Source organism: Pongo pygmaeus, chromosome X, assembly GCF_028885625.2.
Source record: "Pongo pygmaeus isolate AG05252 chromosome X, NHGRI_mPonPyg2-v2.0_pri, whole genome shotgun sequence".
Taxonomy (NCBI): domain Eukaryota; kingdom Metazoa; phylum Chordata; class Mammalia; order Primates; family Hominidae; genus Pongo; species Pongo pygmaeus.
In genome coordinates, this window is record NC_072396.2 from 155,563,943 (window position 1) to 155,585,096 (window position 21,154).

General features: G+C 40.5%; 1 protein-coding gene across 6 annotated transcripts in view; it reads left to right on the forward strand.

Moving 5' to 3' along the window:
• MTMR1 (myotubularin related protein 1) overlaps nt 1-21,154 on the forward strand; it is a 73,912-nt gene that overhangs the window by 29,941 nt on the left and 22,817 nt on the right. For all 6 annotated transcript variants that reach the window (XM_054471671.2, XM_054471669.2, XM_054471672.2 and 3 more), the window contains 8 exons: nt 5,664-5,758; nt 6,133-6,240; nt 8,957-9,058; nt 9,373-9,456; nt 10,321-10,470; nt 11,394-11,582; nt 15,434-15,619; nt 16,194-16,400. In XM_054471671.2, the coding sequence (XP_054327646.1) occupies nt 5,664-5,758; nt 6,133-6,240; nt 8,957-9,058; nt 9,373-9,456; nt 10,321-10,470; nt 11,394-11,582; nt 15,434-15,619; nt 16,194-16,400 (1,121 nt within the window). The remainder of the gene's footprint in view (nt 1-5,663; nt 5,759-6,132; nt 6,241-8,956; nt 9,059-9,372; nt 9,457-10,320; nt 10,471-11,393; nt 11,583-15,433; nt 15,620-16,193; nt 16,401-21,154) is intronic.

A 21,154-nucleotide genomic window follows, 5' to 3' on the forward strand; every position in this document is an offset into this window, starting at 1 on the left:
ACTCTTGATTGAACCTCCAGTATAATGTTAAAGAGAAGAAGTGAGAGTGGACATTCTTGTCTTCTTTCTGATCTTGGGAAAGCTTTCAGTCTTTCACCATGAAGTATAATGTTAGCTGCAGGTTTTTACTGTGGATGCCCTTTATCATGTTGAGGGAGTTCCTTTCTATTCCTAGTTTGCTGTGAGTTTTCATCAGGAATTGATGTTAGATTTTCTCAAATGCTCTTTCTGCATCAATTGATGTAACCATAATTTTTCTTCTTTAACCTATAATATCCTGGGTTACATCAATTAATTTTTGATTGTTAAATCAACCTCGCATTCCCAGGATAAACTCAGCTTGCTTATTATGTAGTATCCATTTTATAAATTGTTGGATTTGGTTTATTAAAAGTTTGTTTAGAAGTTTTACGTCAATATTCATTTATGAAAGATATTGGTCTGTAATTTTCTTGTAATTGCTTTTTCAGGTTTTGGTATCAGAGTAAAGCTGGCTTCATAGAATGAATTGAGAATTATTCTCTCTTCCTTAGTTTTCCGGGATAGCTTATTTCTTACTTAAATACCTGGTAGAGTTTACCAGTGAAGCTGCTTGGACTTTGCGTTTCTTTTGTGCGAAGGTTTTTAACTACAAATTTAATTTATTTAGTAGCTATATGACTGTTCAGACTGTGGTTTTCTTTTGGGTAAGCTTTGGTAGTTCATGTCTTTCCAGGATTTTGTCCATTTAATCCAAGTTGTCAAATTATTGTCATAAAGTCATTTATCATATTTCCTTACTCTTTAATATCTGTAGAATTTGCAGTGACATCTTTCTCATTTCTGATATTATTAATATGCATGTTTTCTCTTTTTTGTTTTTCTCATCTGTCTGGCTAGAGGTTTATTAATTTTATTGATCTTCTCAAAGAGTCAGCTTTTGGTTTTATTATTTTCTTTGTTTTCTGTTTCATTGATTTCCACTCTGATCTTTATTATTTCCTTTCTTCTGCTTACTTTGGGTTTAATTCACTCTTTTTGTAGCTTTTGAGGTGGAAACTGTGGTCATTTATTTGAGATTTTTGTTATTTTCTAGTATAGGCATTTCGATTTTCCTCCCACTGCTACTTTAGCAGCATTTCATCAATTATGACCTTGTGTTTTTATTTTCATTCAGATCAAAATGCTTTTGAATTCCCCTTTTGATTTCTTCTTTGACCCTTGAGTTATTTAGGAGTATGTCGTTTAATTTCCATATATTTGTGAATTTCCCAAATTTTCTTCTATTATTGAGTTCTACCTTCATTCCTTTGTGTTAAGAAAACATACTTTTTATAACTTGAATATTTTTATGTTCATCAAGGCTCATATTATGTCCCGGAATATGCTCTGTCTTGGTAAATGTTCTATGTGCAGTTGAAAAGAATGTGTTTTCTGCTGTTGTTGAGTAGACTGTTCTATAAATGTCAATTAGATTTTGTCGATCTGTGTTCTTAGCCATTTTCTGTCTATTTCTACCAATTGTAGAGAGAGAGGTTTTGAAATCTCTGACCATAATGGTGGATGGGTCAGTTTCTCCTTGCAGTTCTGTCAGTTTTGCTTTATGTATTTTGAAGCTGTTATCAGATACACACATGTTTAGGATTCTTACGTCCTCCTGACGAATTGACCTCGTTATTATCATGAAATGACCTTCTTTATTCTTGGTAATATTCTTTGCTCTGAAATCTACTTTGTCTGATATTATTATAGACATTATAGCTTTTTAAAAATTTTACTAACATGATATACCTATTTTCATCCTTTGAATTTCAAACTATTTGTGTCTTTATATTTTAAGTGAGTTTCTTTTAGGCCACATATAGTTGGTTCTTTCTTTTGTCTCCAAACTGACAATCTCTGCCTTCTAATTGGGGTGTTTAGATCATTTACATTTTATATAATTATTAATATAATTAGGTTTAAATCCACTATCTTGATAATTGGTTTTTATTAGTCTCATTTATTCTTTGTTCTTTTTTTCCTCTTTTTATGGTTGAATTGAGTACTTTTGTTTTAAACTTTTATTTTAGGTACATGTGCATATAGTTAAACTTGTGTCATGGTAATTTGTTGTACAGATTATTTTATTACCCAGATACTAGGCCTAGAACCTAGTAGATATTTTTTTCTGATCCTCTCCCTCCTCTCAACCTTCACCTTCAAGTAGGCCCCAATGTCTGTTGTTCCCTTCTTCGTGTCTGTGTCTGTTCTCATCATTTAGCTCCCACTTATAAGTGAGAACCTACAGTATTTGGTTTTCTGTTCCTGTGTTAGTTTGCTAAGGATGATGGCCTCCAGCTCCATCCATGTTCCTGCGGAGGACATGATCTCATCCTTTTTTATGGCTGCAAAATTCCGTGGTGTATATGTACCATATTTTATTTATCCAATCTGGCATTGATGGGCATTTAGATTGATTCCATGACTTTGCTATTGTGAATAGTGCTGCAGCGGACGTACACGTGAGTGTGTCTTTATGGTAGAATAATTTATATTCCTTTGGGCATGTACCTAGTAATGGGATTGCTGGGTCAAATGGTAGTTCTATTTTTAGCTCCTTGAGGCATCACCACACTGCTTTCCACAACGGTTGAACTAATTTACACTCTTACCAACAGTGTGTAAGTGTTCCCTTTTTTCTGCAACCTCATCATCTCTTATTTATTTATTTATTTTTTTACTTTTTAATATGATAATAGCCATTCTGACTGGTGTGAGATGGTATCTCATTGTGGTTTTGATTTTCATTTCTCTAATGTTTAGTGATACTGAGCTTTTTTTTCATATGCTTATTGGCTGCATGTATGTCTTCTTTTGAAAAGTATCTATTCTTGTCCTTTGCCCACTTTTTAATGGGGTTGTTTTTTTTCTTGTAAATTTGTTAAATTCCTTATAGATGCTGGATATTAGACCTTTGTCAGATGCATAGTTTGCAAATATTTTCTCCCATTCTGTAGGCTGTTTACTTTGTTGATAGTTTCTTTTGCTGTGTGGAAGCTCTTTAGTTTCATTAGATTTCATTTGTCAACTTTTGCTTTTATTGTGATTGCTTTTGGCATCTTTATCATGAAATCTTTGCCAGTTCCTATGTCCAGAATGGTACTGCCTAGGTTGTCTTCCAGGGTTTTTATAGATTTGGGTTTTACATTTAAGTCTCTAATCCATCTTGAATTGATTTTTGTACATGGTGTAAGGAAGGGATCCAGTTTCAGTCATCTGCATATAGCTAGCTAATTATCCCAGCACCATTTGTTGAATAAGGAATTCTTTCCCTATTGCTTGCTTTTGTTGAAGATCAGAGGGTTGTAGGTGTGCACCCTTATTTCTGGGCGCTCTATTCTGTTCCACTTGTCTATGTGTGTCTGTTTTTGTACCAGTACCATGCTGTTTTGGTTACTGTGGGCCTGTAGTATAGTTTGAAGTCTGGTAACATGATGCCTCCAGCTTTGTTCTTTTTGCTTAGGATTGCCTTGGCTATTCTTTTTGGTTCCATATGAATTTTTAAATAGTTTTTTTCTAGTTCTGGGAATGTCATTGGTAGTTTGATAGGAATAGCATTGAATCTATAAATTGCTTTGGGCAGTATGGCCATTTTCACGATATTGATTGTTCCTATCCATGAGCATGGAATGTGTTTCCATTTGTTTATGTCATCTCTAATTTCTTCGAGCAGTATTTTGTAATTCTCATTGTACAGATCTTTCACCTCCCTGGGTAGCCATATTCCTAGGTATTTTATTCTTTTTGTGGCTATTGTGAATGGGATTGCATTCCTGATTTGGCTCTTGGCCTGGCTGTTGTTGGTGTATAGGAATGCTAGTGATTTTTGTATGCTGATTTTGTATCCTGAAACTTTATCAAAGTTGTTTATCAGCTGAAGGAGCTTTTGGGTTGAGACTATGGGATTTTTACTTTTTAGAATTCTATTTTATGTCCTGTGATTGCATATTAGCTGTAATTGTTTGTTTTGTTATATAACTAGTTATTTTACATCTTTATGTCTACCTTCAAATGATTGTATGCTGCTTCTTGTACAGGATAAGAACCTTATAGTAGTATACTCCCATTTGTCCCCTCCTACCCTTTATGCTGTTGTTGTCATCCATTTTATTTTTACATGTGTTATAAACCCTATAATATATTGTTTTTGTTTTTGTTTAAACAGTTATCTTTTAAGGATAATGATAATAATGCCTTAGTCTCCTACAGAAACACTTGCCAATCCGCTCCCTGCCAACTTATCTGGCCTCATGTTCCACTCTCCTCACTGCACCCATTGATCCAGGCATACTAACCTCTAACAACTTATCACTGTGCCCTTCCTCCCTTCCTTCTCTTACTCCCCCTACCCACTTTCTTATTGAGTTAAGTTGATCCTTTTCTGAACTTCCATTGTAATACTTTGTGTTCACATTGTTATTTTAGCTTTTGTCAGGCTCTAGCACAGGGATCCCCAACCCATGGGCCATGGATCAGCACTGGTCCATGGCCTGTTAGGAACGGGGCTGCACAGCAGGAGGTGAGCAGCGGGCTAGCGAGCATTACCGCCTGAGCTCCGTCTCCTGTCAGACTGTCAGATCAGCGGTGGCGTTAGATTCTCACAGGAGCGTGAACCCTATTGTGAATTGCGCATGTGAGGAATCTAGGTTGTATGCTCCTTATGAGGGTCTAATGCCTGATAATCTGAGGTGAAACAGTTTCATCCTGAAACCATCCCCCTACCTCTGCCCTGGTCCATGGAAGGATTGTCTTCCATGAAACCAGTCCCTGGTGCCAAAAATGCTGGGGACCTCTGCTCTAGTATAATGGCGATTTTTCTGTGTGGTATCTCTCACAGGTCATGGGCTGCTCATGGACAGGAACTGTTTCCAATTATACCCAGAATCCCAGCAATAGAAGGCTCTCAGTACATAAGGAGTATAGAAAAGTTAAATGGAAGTATTTTGAGAATTTGGTTCAATGACGTTAATGCCTTTTGTTGTCTCACTTGGACTCATGTATAGCTATGTATATTCTTGTCATTCTAGTGGAATGGCACTCTGGGAAAACATGAAGATGTGGTATCTTTGTGATAGAAGTGAGCTTCTTAACACTAATGGGAATTAAATATGTCATGCACTTAATAGATATTAACAAAAAATTAAAACTGATAAGCTGATAAGGAATTTGAAATAAGTCTTTTTCCACTTCATTGATGTGGTTCTAGGTTTTGTCTTCTGTAAAAAGAGTTTCCTTTGGAGATGCATTAGGAGACAGTCTTTAGTTTTCATTAGTTTTAAGTAGCAGTAATTCATGAAATGGTAGCCCAGGGTTTTCAGAGTTTAATTAATGTTTTGAATATGATTAATTTATCACCCAGGGAAAATGTTAACTACCTAGGAAAAATGACAGAATATAACTTATTATGAGGGCCTTTACTTAAAACCTCATTAAGTAGCAAATCAGAATTTTGTTTTAAAAAATTGAAATTTATTAGAAGACTATGTATCTTTCTATATTGAAAGTCATAATTGATATAATCCTATAAAATACAAAATTCCTAGAAAACTGGAATCACAAATATATATTTGGAAAACTCGTGTTAAGTTTTATGGAAGCACAAGTCTATGGCAGTAGTTGCTACTTTGGCCTTTTTCTTTCAGTGAAAGATGTCATGTATATCTGCCCATTTATGGGAGCAGTGAGTGGAACGCTGACAGTGACGGACTTTAAGCTGTACTTCAAAAATGTCGAGAGGGTGAGTTTTTTAAAGTGTGTTTTATTTTAAAAGAAACACTTTTAAAAGAACACTAAAAGAAGAAAGTAAAAAGTCCCCTGCAATCCCATTACCCTGAGATAACCACAGGTTGGGTTTTGAGATGTACACTTTTGCAAGCAGATGTTTGTATCTTGAAAACAAAGGCTGTTAAAGTACCACTTAAACCTGGAGGGGAAATTCCATTGTTGTCTCAATATATATTTCATAAGGAATGCTATCAATCAGACTTCAGTTTAGCTGGGACAAAGAGGAAATGCGAAGTAAACAAACATGTTTTGTAACCCAGCAAAGACTTAAAATATGAAAACTGTTGACTGACACTAATAGGCATTCTTCTTAATTTTTGAACCTAGGACCCGCATTTTATCCTTGATGTTCCCCTTGGAGTGATCAGCAGAGTTGAGAAGATTGGAGCACAGAGCCACGGAGACAATTCCTGTGGTATAGAGATAGTGTGCAAGGTATAATAGAAACGCCAAGTGAAAACTAAAAGAGGGCAATCAGCTCTGAACTTTTTCTCCCTCAGTCTCTTCATGGTCTTTGGACAGTAGAATAATTTGTACTGCTAGTAACTCAAATGTTTTCGGGATAGCAACCTCTTCAAATCTCCTATCGAATTTAAACTATTATGTAACCCTTTGAAGTAAACCTTTTCTATTGAAGTACAATTGTCCCTTGGTATCGGTGGGGGATTGATTCCAGGACCTCTGCCTCAGATACCAAAATCCATGGATGTCCAAGTCCTTTATATCAAATGATGTAGTATTTGCATATAACCTAAGAACATTCTCCTGTATACTTTAAATCATCTCTATATTGCTTATAATAACTAATACAGTGTAAACACTATGTAAATAGTTGTTATACTGTATTGTTTAGGGAATAGTGACAAGAAAAAATGTCTGTGCATGTTCAGCACAAATGCAACCATCCTTTTAAAAAATATTTTCTATCTGCAGTTGTTCGAATCCTCCGATGTGGAACCCATGGATAGGAAGGGCCGACTGTATTTCTAATTAACGTGGACCTATAACCTAAGTGATTGTTTGTCACATCTCAGAGAAATCAAGTGAAAAGCAGAGATCAATACATTTTCCCAGTTTGTTGTTTTAAGACTACGTTTAGAACAATGTGGATGGTCAGAGACTTTCTGAAGGGAGAGCAGTGGTCCATAAATTCTGTGATTAAAAATGAGATTAAATTTCTTGGCTATGTTGGAATTTTTATGTTGAGCTGGGCTTATTTGTTTATTTTGTACCCTTCTAATAATTTAAGTAGAAATGTGTGTGATAACTTTAATCATGAAGTCATGTAGGACCCACTCTTAATTGATGTATTTTATTCCCAGTGACTTTACTTTGGTAATGTTTACTAAAAACCCTACCTGAAGTACCAGAAAAGAGATCCTGCCTGCAGGATGATCAGCGCCCCTTCCAAATTTTGGGTTAGGATTCCTTACAATCTATTTGTTTTGATTCAATCTCTGAGGATAGCTCCCTCTGGTTGGTCCTAGACTGTGTTCAAAACCATTTTTTTTTTTCCAAAGAACGCTTTACTCTTCCAGATCATGAATCTGTTGGCTTACTAAACTCACTTTAGGCACTACCTGACAACTGTCCTTCTCAGGCAGGGTTCCCCATATGGAACGATGGCAAGCAGAGGGGTGACTTGATCGGTTCTGCAATTTTGAAACATGTCGTCCCCTTTCTCATGACGCTTGAGTATCTTCCCATTATCCTTAGACTAGAGGAAAAACTCTCCTTACAAGACTGCTCTGCCTGACCCACTTTCCTCTGCAGCTTCGTCTCGAACTGCCCTCCTCTCATTCTGGCCATCCCAGTCACATGGGCTTTCCTTTGGTGGTTCATACTTGACACACACACACACACACACCCATCACACACACACCCACACCCACACACACCCACACACACACACCCATCTCTCACACACACACACACCCATCACACACACACACCTCACACACACACACACACACCCATGACACACACATGCCCATCACACACACACCCCCCCACACACCCCCACACACACCCATCTCACACACACACGCACACACACACGCACACACACACCCATCTCACACACACACACCCACACACACACCCATCTCACACACACACACACCCCCATGACACACACACACACCCATCACACACACACCCACACACACCCATCACACACACGCCCATCACACACCCATCACACACACACACACACCCATCACACACACACCCATCACACACACACACACCCACACACACCCATCACACACACACACACACACACACACCCATCCCAGAATCTTTGCACGTGCTCTTTCCTTAGCTTGTAAGCAATCTTAAATAGCAAGTCAGCTCAGTCAACCACCAAGGTGTGTGTGTAGCCATGTAGCTTAGAGAGAAGGCATGGCAGGAAATTATGTTGCTCAGGAAGGCGTCCTGGGGCTCTTTTACTAAGATATTTTTATGGCTGGGGTGAGCATTTGCTAACAACTGCTTTAAATGTTCTCTAACCTAGAATTACTAAGGTCATGCTCCCAGCCTTCTCAGATCATGCCTAAGAGCCTTACAAGGTGTGGGGTTTATTTTTTAACAGGTGATATACAATTCAAAAGATACAAAAGCTGTATATAGTAAAAAATCAGTCTCCTTCCACCCACCACCCTGCCACCCTGTTCCACTCATTTCAGGCACCCACTGTGACCGATTTCTAATGTAACCCTCTACAGATAGCCTATGCACATGAGAATGTATGTATAGTCCTTCTTTGACAACATAAGTGGGGCCAGGCGCAGTGGCTCATGCCTGTAATCCCAGCACTTTGGAAGGCTGAGGCAGTTGGATTACCTGAGGTCAGGAGTTTGAGACCAGCCTGACCAATGTAGTGAAATCTTGTCTCTACTAAAAATGCAAAAATTAGCTGGTAGTGGTGGTGGGTGCCTGTAATCCCAGCTACTCGGGAGCCTGCGGCAGGAGAATCGCTTGAACCAGGGAGGCGGAGGTTGCAATGAGTGGAGACTGTGCCGTTGGAGCAAGATAAAGTATAAAAGGAGAAATGAATAAAAAAAATTAATTTCCTTATTTATGGCACGGTATCTGGCTTATAGGTGCCTGATGTATGTTGAATAACCGAGTTTTGCTAATTGTTTAACAGGATATGAGGAACTTGCGGCTTGCTTATAAACAGGAAGAACAGAGTAAACTAGGGATATTTGAAAACCTCAACAAACATGCATTTCCTCTTTCTAACGGACAGGTAAATACACCAAAGTAAACCTTTTCTGCATGCATTTGTGGGGGTCCAAATATCCTATGTTTAATTATTCCTTTTTCCAGAGGGTTTTTTTTTCCCTCTCTTTTTTCCTCTGTTGGTGACTAATATTAGAATATTTGAAATTTGTCAGTTCTGGGTAATGCTTAAGAAAAGCTGCTACTTTGTTGCTGTACAATTTACAGACTAAAATAGGAATCTTAGTACACTCAGCTCGTATTAGAATGAAAAGCTTTAATATTGGGTATATGATATAAAAAGAAATAGTAACATATGTGTTTTGTGGTTTTTGTATCCAGGCACTATTTGCATTCAGCTATAAAGAAAAATTTCCAATTAATGGCTGGAAAGTTTATGATCCAGTATCTGAATATAAGAGACAGGTAAAGTATATTGCTTATCAAACTGAAAATAATAGGTTGAGCATCTTTTTCTCTTCTAAAAGGTTAGAAATGATGTGGTGGAGAAGAAACTTTTTCAAACAAGTTATGCACAGGTTTAACTGCTAGCTTATAGGTTCTCCATCTTTCCTTGATTCTCTCTTTTCCCTGTGCCAAACCTTAGACTTTGTCATTGTTTGTTCACCCTGTTTCCAGAGGGTGAGTGGGACTCAAGGACAAGGACGGGTTTAAAAACCAAATTTGCCAGATGGTTTTTATTAGATGTTCTGGTAAAGAATTGATGAGTAAGGATCCAAACCACTGACTACAGTTAGATTCGAAGCCTGTGGTGTGACTACATCTGTCTGATCCAGTGTTCCCGGGTCTGGGAACTCTTCAGTGCATTGTCAGCTTCAAATTATTCCACTAAGATCGTATTTTCATGACGTTTGTTTCATGACGTTGTCTCTACCTTATATTTGGTATAATGTTTTACGTTACTTATTTTAGACATTTGTAAGAAGTATCTGTGTTTCTAAAGGACTTTTGAGTATATTCTCAAAAATAACACTGAGCTCATTATTTATAGAAAATAGGACAAGAAATATATAGAAATGTGATTCTAGTGTATAATTTTCATGTTTTAGTATGGTTTGGATATTCTTATGCTTCTTTAGATTTTTAGAAATATCTAGGAAATGGGTTTTACCAAATAAATATATATATTGACTTTTAAGTTACAATAAACAACAAATTATAAATGGATTTTAGTTGCAAATACGAAATGGATGTACTTCATGCATAGTACTTTTTCAAAGTGTAAAGTCATGCATTTCCCCCTCTTCTTCTTTCTCCAACACCTTACAGGGCTTGCCAAATGAGAGTTGGAAAATATCCAAAATAAACAGTAATTATGAGTTCTGTGACACCTACCCTGCCATCATTGTTGTGCCAACTAGTGTAAAAGATGATGACCTTTCAAAAGTGGCAGCTTTTCGAGCAAAAGGCAGAGTCCCTGTAAGTAATAAACATTGTCATTTATATAGGAATATATATTGCGTTAGATCTAACATGGAGAGATTTAAGACAAAAAAGAATCTAGTGAACAAAAATGGAAAGCAGAAAAATAAGCTTATAAACCTGAACATACCTTTGATTCTCAACAAATACCTAATTATATAAACAATCTGTTTGCTATGACTCCCTCTTTTACGATTTCCTATAACTAAGTATAAGGGTAACTTCAGTCATACCCTCAAAAAGTAGTAGAGAATGACAAAGGAGTAGCAACAACAAGTTAGCATGCTATTGTATTACCAGTTGGCATTGCTGTTTTCACTGAATCATCCTAGAGAAAATGCTTCTTTCTTAGATACTGAGCATGATGCCATAGCTGCGTGGGAGGGACATCATTACAGAAGTAGTAGCAGACAGCTGGGAGTAATGGTTTGAGCCCAGAGTTTGCATCTGGTGTAATCCTGAGTCACTTGGCCACTGGAGGAAAAGGAGAGGTGGGGTGGCAGAGTGTCAGATTTTATAAGAGACTGTATATTCACTTTGTCCTTACCCTGCCACGTATATTATTGTTGAGATACAAAGATGTTTTTAAAATTAGGAGACAAGGTAAAACTAGTCAATCAAATTGGAATGGGGCTAGATTTTAGTAATAGTTTGATTTAGGATTTGTTTTTCTTAGAATCATAGAATTTTGGGGGTGGAAGGGGATTTTTAGAGCTCATGTAGTCAGAATTGTTTCATCCTGACCAAAACATGGAGTCTGATGGCCACTACAATGCTGCGATTGGCCTGCCCACTCTCACTTTTGAAGAAAATATGTATAAGAGACCGTGCTTGAGAAGGGAACTTGTTTTTCCTAGCAGGTAATTAGAGCATACATTGCTTTAGGAACTGTACTAATATTTGTTGCTTAAAAACACTAGGTGTTGTCATGGATTCATCCGGAAAGTCAAGCAACGATTACCCGTTGCAGCCAGCCACTTGTGGGTCCCAATGATAAGCGCTGCAAAGAGGATGAAAAATACTTGCAAACAATAATGGATGCTAACGCACAGTCACACAAGCTTATCATCTTTGATGCTCGACAAAACAGTGTCGCTGATACCAACAAGGTATATTCTTAATAGCATTGCAGAAACACTGGATATTTTCATGTCCTGTCTGTAAATCATTATGCAGTTGGAATAACTCATTGATTTCCTCACCACCTGAAGTTAGAATCATTTGGAGTCCATAGCTATTCCTCCCTGGTGTATGCTCCTTGGGCTGTGTTTGGTGTCTCACATGGGTTGGGATCTTGTCTGTTTCATTGCCTCTCTACAATATCCTGTCTGCTAAATCAATTAAGCAAAGACCTAGAAAGACAATTATCATCTAAAGGATTTAGCATTTTAATAAAATGATCGTGAGGTCCTTGGAAGTCCGTTTAAGAAATATAGTGGTTAGTTGATTAACTCATGTCTGGTCTGAATTTCTTTTAGAATGGAATCAGCCATGTGAAATGTGTAAATGTACAAAGTTTCCACAAATCTCATGGAGCACCTGTGTAGTGTACCTCGGGTGGCAGTGAGACATGGTTAAAAACACCTCCGTTCCCATGACTTTCATAATATCACACCCTGAGTTTCTCTCGCTCTTCAGCCTGGCCTTCTCCATCTCCTTCACTGATTTCTCTTCCCAGTCTTCAAATGGCATTGCTCCTCGAACTTGGTCTGGGGTCCTCTTTGCTCTACACAGACTCCTGGGGCCATCTCTGATGGCACGGCTTTAAACACTGTATGCTGAGTTCAACTTGAGCTTGACACTGCAGTTTCTCTCCTGTCCTGATCCCTCCTAAGGTTGAGACTGGATTTCTATCCCATTGTATGGTTGACATCTCTGCTTGGCTGTTTCCCAGACCACAAACCCTCCATATATTCCAACTGGCCTGAGAGGCAGGATGGCAAGTTGGTGAGACCCCTTGGCTTTGGAATCAGTCACACCTGGGTTTTCCTCCAGGTTCTGCCACTTGGTGCTCTAGAATCCCGAGCTGGTTACTTAACCTCTCTCTGTGCCTCAGGTTCCTCTTCTGTAAAACAGGAGATAATGTCAGTGTCTCATGTCATGGGTTGTGTGAGGATTAAAATTCAGTGAGAAGAATGCATGTAAATGACTTAGCACAGTGGTGAGTGCATCCTCAGGGCACAGTACATGATGCTGATAAGCTCGCCACCCCTGTAGTCAAGGGGGCTGCCCAGGTGTCTGACTGGAGGGTGAATAGTGGTGTCTGTTACTGAGATGGGGAAGACTGGGAGAGGAACAGGGCAGGGAGGAAGATGGGGAAGTATTAGTTTTCTGAGGCTGTCATACAAATTACTACCACCTTGGCGGCTTACAGCACCAGAAATGTATTGATCACAATTCTGGAGGCCAATTCTGCTCCCTCTGAAGGTTCCAGGGGAGAATCTGTTCCTTGCCTCTTCCAGCATGGGGTGGCTGCCCCAGCCTTCCTGTGCTTGCAGCCACATCACTCCAATCTCTTCTTCCGTCATTACATGACCCTCTCTTGCTCTGGGTTTCTGTGTCTCCTCCTTTCTCTTCTAATGACACTTGTGGTGACATTTAGGTTCCACCTGAAATAATCCTGGATCCTTAAACACATCTGCAAAGACCCTCTTTTCAGTTAATCTTGGAATCCTTAAACACATCTGCAAATCTCAGGATCCTTAAACATCTGCACAGACCTTCTCTTCAAATAAGGTCACATTCACCATTGCCAGGGATTCGATGTGGATGTCTTTGGCAGGGCCACTTTTCAGCCTACCACAGGGAGGCATCCCTCAGTGAGGCCCCCTTGCTCCCCACATCTGGATCATTAGCTGCATCAGTCTTTCTACATCTCTGCCTCCTACCTGTCACCACCATATCCCAAGGAATTACAATATGTGAGAAAAGCCATATCGATGGAGGCCATCTTCAGACTAGCCAACAGGGTGAGGGCAGTTCATTGTGTTTTATCCCATGCAGGAGAGATAGAGACAGGACACTAAATTGTATATCTAGAATAATTTTAACTATGGCAGTATATGTGTCTAGGAAACAGAGTATTTTCTAGGTCTCCATTGGTTCTTTATATATAAGATTATGTCATATGCAAATCGAGATAATGTGACTTCTTCCTTTCCAGTCTTGCTGCCTTTCATATCATCTTCTTGCATTGGTATTACATTGCTTGATTTTTATATGTTGAACCACTGTAGTGGATTGAAAAATGTCTCCCAAAAGTTTGTCCAACTGGAACCTCAGAATGTGACCTTATTTAGAAATAGGATCTTTGCAGATGTATTAATTATGATGAAGTCATCTTGGAGTAGGGTTGGCCCTAAATCCAGTGCCTAGTGTCCGTATAAGGAAGCCATGTAGAGACACAGGCACACACAGAAGGAAGATGGTGATGTGGCAATAGAGGCAGAGATTTAAATGATGCAGCTAGAAGCTGAGGAGTGCCAAGGACTTCCAGCAACCACCAGAAGCTAAGAGAGAGACATGGAACAGATTCTTCCCTATACCCTCCTAAAGGAACCAACTCTGCCAGCACCCTGATCTCAGACTTTCAGCCTCCAGAACTGTGAGAGAATAAATTTTATGTTGTTTTAAGTCCCCCAGTTTGTGATAGCACCCTTAGGAAGCTAATAAAACCTCCTTACGTTCCTGGAATAAATCCCACCAGTTCATGGTATGTAATCAGTCCCCTTCATATACTCTTGGATTGGGTTTGCTAGTATTTTGTTGAGGATATTTGCATGTATTTTCATAAGGGATGTTAATCTGTGGTTTTCTCTTCTTGTGATGTCTTTGTCTAGCTTTGGTATCAGGATACAGCTAGCCTCATGGAATGAACTAGGAAGTATGCCCCCCTCTTCTAGTTTTTGGATGACCCATCATCTCTTACCTCACCTACAGCAGGAACCTTGAAATTGGACTTCTGCCTCACACCCTGCAATCTCATCTCCACATTATGACCAGAGTGATCTTTTTTTAAAAAAAAAAACTTGTTACTATTTCAATTGATAAATGAATTGTATATATTTATGGTGTACAACGTGGTATTTTGATTGTGTACACATTGTGGAATGGCTAAATCAAGCTAATTAACACACCATTTTTTGTGGTGAGAACACTTAAAATCTACTCTCTCAGCAATTTTCAAATACAGACTACATTGTTATTGACTGTAGTCACCATGTTGTACAGAGTGATTTTCTCAGTGGACAACTCTGTGCACATCCCTCAGAGCCGCAAGACAGTGATATTCAGGTTCCTGAACAGGGTCTCCAAAGCCCTCCACCCACGGGTCCTTTCCTTCCTGTCTCGTCACATCTTCCAGGTCCATGTCTCAGCTATGTGAGGTTCTTTTCAGTTCCTTAAGCACATCCCAGTGTTAGCTCAGATATGTTGCAGTCCTAACTCCAAGTACCTATAAATGTGGCCTTATTTCACAATAGGGTCTTTGTAAATGTAATTAAGTTAGGATGTGGTCATATTGAATTGGGGGTGGGGGTTAAGCCAGATGACTGTGTCCTTAGAAGAAGAGGAGAAGAGACAGACACAGACAAAGGAAAGAAGGTCAGGTGGAAATGGAGGCAGCGATCAGAATGATGTGTGTATAAGCCAAGAACACCTGGGGCTATCGGAACCTGGGAGAGCCGAGGAAGGATCCTTCCCTAGAGTGTTCGGAGGAAGCATGGCACTGCTTGAATTCAGACTTCCAGCCTCCAGAACCAGGAGAGAATAAACTTCTGTTGTTTTAAGCCACTGAGTTTGTGGTTCTTTTTCCAGCAGCCCTAGGAAACTCATACAAGGATATAGGAGGTTTATTTGCAGATGAGTTTGTTGCTTCTTTAGTGGTCTGTATCTCATAGCACTAGAAAGAATAGAAAAGTTAATTCCAGATAATGTGATGTATTTCTTTTGTTTTTCATAGACAAAGGGTGGAGGATATGAAAGTGAAAGTGCTTACCCAAACGCAGAACTTGTGTTCTTGGAAATCCACAACATTCATGTCATGCGAGAGTCACTACGCAAATTAAAAGAGATTGTGTACCCTTCGATCGATGAGGCACGGTGGCTCTCCAATGTGGATGGGACACATTGGCTGGAATATATAAGGGTAAAGAGATCCAGTACTTTATATGCTTTCCAGTTAAGACTTCTTTGTGCCTGTGCCATAAATACATATATCTCCAAGTGCTTCTTGGCTGTGTGCATGAACTTTCTTTTTTTTTTTTTTTTTTTTGATTTTTTTTTTTTAATTATACTTTAGGTTTTATGGTACATGTGTGCAATGTGCAGGTTAGTTACATATGTATACATGTGCCATCGCAGTTTCCAGGGACAGCATCAGACTGGGGTCTTTGTGGAGGGCTTTTGTGACATAGTGAAAAGGGGAAAATGCTTGCCTTAGGTCAGGCTTTTAAAGAACTTTGTGGCCCTTTAATAAGGAACCATATTTACTCCTGTAGCTTTTCTCCAGTATAAGATTTTTTTCTTTTCTTTTTATTTTTTTAATGTGATGCTAATATTTCCTAGTGATTCTCAGCTGATTGCATGCCATTCTTGTTTGGTGTATTGACCAGAACTTCCAAAGCTCTCCCCAGAATTATTTTACATTGTTTTACATTTAATTGAAATTCAATGTAGCCTGGTCTAATGTGCCTTTTTTTTTTTTTTTTTTTTTTCTGAAGATGCTGCTTGCTGGGGCAGTAAGAATTGCTGATAAAATAGAATCTGGGAAAACATCTGTGGTGGTGCATTGCAGCGACGGTTGGGACCGAACAGCCCAGCTCACATCTCTGGCTATGCTAATGTTGGACAGTTACTACAGGACCATTAAAGGATTTGAAACTCTCGTAGAAAAGGAGTGGATAAGCTTTGGACACAGGTTTGCACTGGTAAGTTCAGACAGTGAGGTTTATGCTGGACTGTTTTGCTGTATCATATGGATGTAAACGTCATGTGTGACACATATAAGCGCATACACACACACACGTGCAGGCTTTCTCCTCTGTATCATATCAGACCTGAATTGCCATAATAAAATACATGGACCTCAGGCATTGTATGTTCCTCATAGGGCGTTTTTATTTTAGTGTAGTTATGCCTTTTTAAAAAAATTGAGGTAAAATTCATATAACATAGAATTAACCATTTAAAATGCTCAATTTGGTGTCCTTTAGTAGATTCACAGTATTATGTAACCATCACCTCTAGTTTCAAAACATACTCTGGCCAGGCGCAGTGGCTCATGCCTGTAATCCCAGCTCTTTGGGAGGCCCAGACAGGCGGATCACCTGAGGTCAGGAGTTCGAGACTAGCCTGGCCAACATGGTGAAACCCCGTCTCTACTAAAAATACAAAAATTAGCCAGATGTGTTAGCGGGCGCCTGTAGTCCCAGCTACTCAGTAGGCTGAGGCAGGATAATTGCTTGAACCCGGGAGGCAGAGGTTGCAGTGAGCCGAGGTCATGCCACTGCACTCCAGCCCGGGCAACAGAGCAAAACTCCGTCTCAAAAAAACAAAACAAAACAAAAACCATACTCTTCACCTCAAAAGGAAATGCTGTACACATTAAACAGTCATTCCTCACTTCCCCCAGCCCCTGACAACCACTAATATTTCTGTCTTCATATACATTTGCCTTTTCTAAGTACTTCATGTAAGTGGAATCCTACAGTATTTGTCCTCCCATGACTGAGTTACTTCACTAAGTATAATATTTTCAAGGTTCATCCATGTTGTGACAAATATCAAATTTTCATTATTTTTTATAGCTGAATAGTATTCCCTTGTGTGTATAACCACTTGTTGTTTATCTGTTCATCTGCTGATGGATGCTTGGGTTGTTGCCACCTTTGCTATTGTGAAGAATACTGCGTGAATGTTAGTATATAAGTTTTTGCCATAACAAGGTGCCACAGACTGCATGGTTGAAACAACAGAAATTAATTTTCTCCTAATTCTGGAGGCTGGAAGTCCAAAATCAAGGTCCCAGCAGGATTGATTTCTCTTGAGGTCTCCCTTCTTTTCTTGCATATGGCCACCCTCTGGCTACCTCTTCACAAGGTCTTTCTTCCCTTTGGGAGCTACTGGACACCCCTGCTGTCTCTCTGGGTGGCCAAATGTCCTCATCTCATAAGGATACCAGTGAGACTGGCTTAGGGCCCACTTCAGTGCCCTCATTTGAACTTCATCACCTCTTTAAAGGCCCTGTCTCCAAATATGGACACATTCCTGAGCTACCGAATGTTCAGGCCTCAATTTTGGGGATCACAATTCAGCCTATAACAACTTGCTTACAATCTAGGGGGTTATATACCTAGGAGTGAAATTGCGAGGTCATCTGGTAGGGCATTCTTGGGCTGCCATTTGTGTTTTAGTCCAACTGGCAGCTACTTCTGGTCTGTCTAGGCCATTGAGCTGTTAGGGATCTATCTGAACTGTGCATTGAATGGGAATACTCCTGAAGTCGCCATTAGACTTGCTATGGAAAGCAGGAAGATGGGTAGTGCAAGGATTTCATTGGCTTTGGTGTGAGTGTGCCAAGCTTCCAGCTGTCCCTGCACTCCTGGGGTGGAGCGCCTGCAAGAGGACCTCCCAGAGAGAAGGGACAAGTCCACAGTCTCTGAGCTGCATGCCCTTTGGGAGCTACTGGCAGATCCCTGGACATGTTCCTTCCCCTCTCTTACCTTGATTCCCTCCTCTCTGAAATGGGGCATTGTGTGGGAGAAATGAATTTATACGTGTCAAATGTTTAGGGCAGTGCTTGGCCCATGCTAAGTGCCAGGGAAGTTTTAAACAACATCACCAATTCCTTTGTTTCTTACCCCCTCAGCAAAGGCTGGTCTCGGTAAGGAAGAGAGAGTGTGTGGAATCTTCCCAGATGTTTGTACTGGGCCATCTCAGAAGACTCAGAGGCCACTGCCTTCTACCTTCCTCCCCAAACTGTATGTCCTAGGGGAGAGAAAGCTTGAATGGGTGCTTTGCCAGAGGGGTAGTGGTGAAGGCTGTCTAGCGAGATGCCAGCGATGGCAGCATGTACTGGGACTGAGCAGAGGTGCATGCATCAGGGTGTGCCTACAGTGCCCTGCTCCCATCCCTACTTGCTAATGCTGGGGCTCACTGCACCATGGCCACAGTGAAGCCAATAGGACTATCAGATTCCTAATGGCCTCAATTTACTAAGCCACCACTATGTGTTTGACACTGTTAACGTGCAGCATCTTGTTTAATCCTGATAGTACTCTCATTGACAGATGGGGAAACTGAGGTTTCAAGAGTGTGTGTTATCTGCCTAAAGTCAAACAGCTAGTTAGGGTGGAGCCAGTCTTTAAACAGTGATTTCAAGCCTGCAACCACCCACCCTCTGGATCTGTGTACTCTACTTTACCTGGAGTTCTGTGATTGAGCCATTAGGGCTTCCAGCTGAGGCTGATCCTGCCCTTGCCTGCTTGCCTCCATCATGGAACTTTCTAATTGTTCTTCCCTTTATCCTGCCTCCATTCCCCCCTCTTCCCTAGATCATTCCCATTGGTGTAGAGACATTCTGTTATATCCTAAAACAAAAACCCTCTTGACCCCACAGCCCTCCTCAGCTGTCACCCTGATTCTCTGCTCTTTACAACAATCTCCTCAAAACTGTTGTCTGTACTCACTATCACTATTTCTCTCCTTCCAGACTGTCTTGAAAGCACTTCAGCTAGGGTTCCTTCTCACAATGCCCCCCTCAATCTGGTCTTGTCACAGTCATCACTTGTTTTATTTGGCCTAAGCATTCGATGCTGTTGATTCTTCCTTTCTTCCAAACACTTTCTTCATTCGGCTTCTAGGTTTCTATGACCTTTTGAATTTCCTCCAACTTTCAGGTCTTCCCTCATCTTCCCAACCTCTTAATGTTGGGGTGTTCCAGGGATGAGTCCTTGGATCATTTTTCTTCTCTTTGTGGTTAACCTGTTAGTGATCTCAGCCAGTCCCATAACTTTGAATATATGGATAGCGAATCTGTGATCTCATCTCCATTGCCCCTGATGCTCCTGTAACTGAGGCCTTATCAACCCCCTTAGGCAGTCTCCTAGGTGGCTGTCCTAGTCTGTTTGTGTTTTTACAATGGAATACCTGAGGCTGGGTAATTTAGAAAGAAGAAAAGAAATTTATTTGGCTCACGATTCTGCAGGCTGTACAAGAAGCATGGTGCCGGCATCTGCTTCTGGTGAGGGCCTCAGGCTGCTTCCACTCATGGTGGAAGGTAAAGGGGAGCCAGCGTGTAGAGATCACATGGTGAGAGAGGAAGCAAGAGAGAGGGGAGAGGGTGCCAGGCCCTTTGTAACAACCAACTCTCTCGGGAACTAATAGAGAACTCACTCACACACTCCCCCATCCAAGGAGGGATTAATTTATTTATGAGGGATCCACCCCCATGACCCAACACCTCCCATTAGGCTCCACCTCCAACATTGGGGATCAAATTTCAACACGAGGTTTAGGAGGACAAACATCCCAACAATAGCAGTAGCCTTTCTGCAACCTAGCTCTGTCTAATCTGTCGTCCCCACTGGAGCCAGATGGAGCATTCCAAACAACAGATTGGATGCTGCCACTCCACAGTGTGAGTCCCTCAGCACCTTCCTGTAGCTCACAGGTTTATGAGCAAACTCCTCAGTGTGCACTCAAAGCCCTTGGTAATCTGGCCCTAGCTACATCTCCAGCCTCATCTCTCATCTTCTTTCCCTTGCCCCATCTAAGCCTCAGCTGTGCCCAGCTACTTGTGGCTTCCTTAGTGTTCCCCACCACATTCCCACCGGTTATCAATTCCTGGCTACCTAGGAAGCAGGCATCTCCCTGTCCTTCAAGGTTTATCTCAAATGAAATGTCCTTCATGACTATGACTCGCATGACTGTCCCTCCCTGTTCCTTCCCCTACCCCATCCTAGGATGGTTCACTCATTCCCTTGTGCTCCCACCATACCCACTGCATACTTGGAAGCCCTTGGAACACCTTATTGCCCTTATGATTTATACATCTTTGTCCCTTGACCAGACCACAAATGACTTATTCATCAAGCACAAGTACAGCGTCTCATTTGCTTTGGTCTCCTAGGGGCCTAGCCAAGGACCGGGCCTCTACCAGACACCATGACAATGCCTGACATTCTGAGGGCCAGGCATGATGCCTTGCACACGCCATAGGAGTTCCATGGCTATCTGTTGAAAGAAGATCCTAAATTGTGAACTGTCAGTGTAAAACAGTTCCCTAGGTGCCTTAAATACTGAACAGCAGGTCCTACAAGTGATTTTATAGTGGAGCAATGCATGGAGCTACTATGGAGAACAGAAAGGCGGATACTCACAAAATTAAACGTGGAACTACCACATGATCTGACAATTCCGCTGATGGGTATATACCCCAAAGAAGGGAAAGCAGGGGCCCAAACCGATATTTGTACATCGGTGTCCATAGTAGCTTTATTCACAGTAGCCCAAAGGTGGAAGCAACCCCAGTGTCCATCAGCAGACGAATGGATAAACAAAATGTGGTCTTTATATACAGTCATGTGGTGTGTGATGATGAGGATACATTCTGAGAAATGCATCATTAGGTGATTTTGTAATTGTGTGGACATCATAGAGTGTACCTTACAGAAACCTAGAT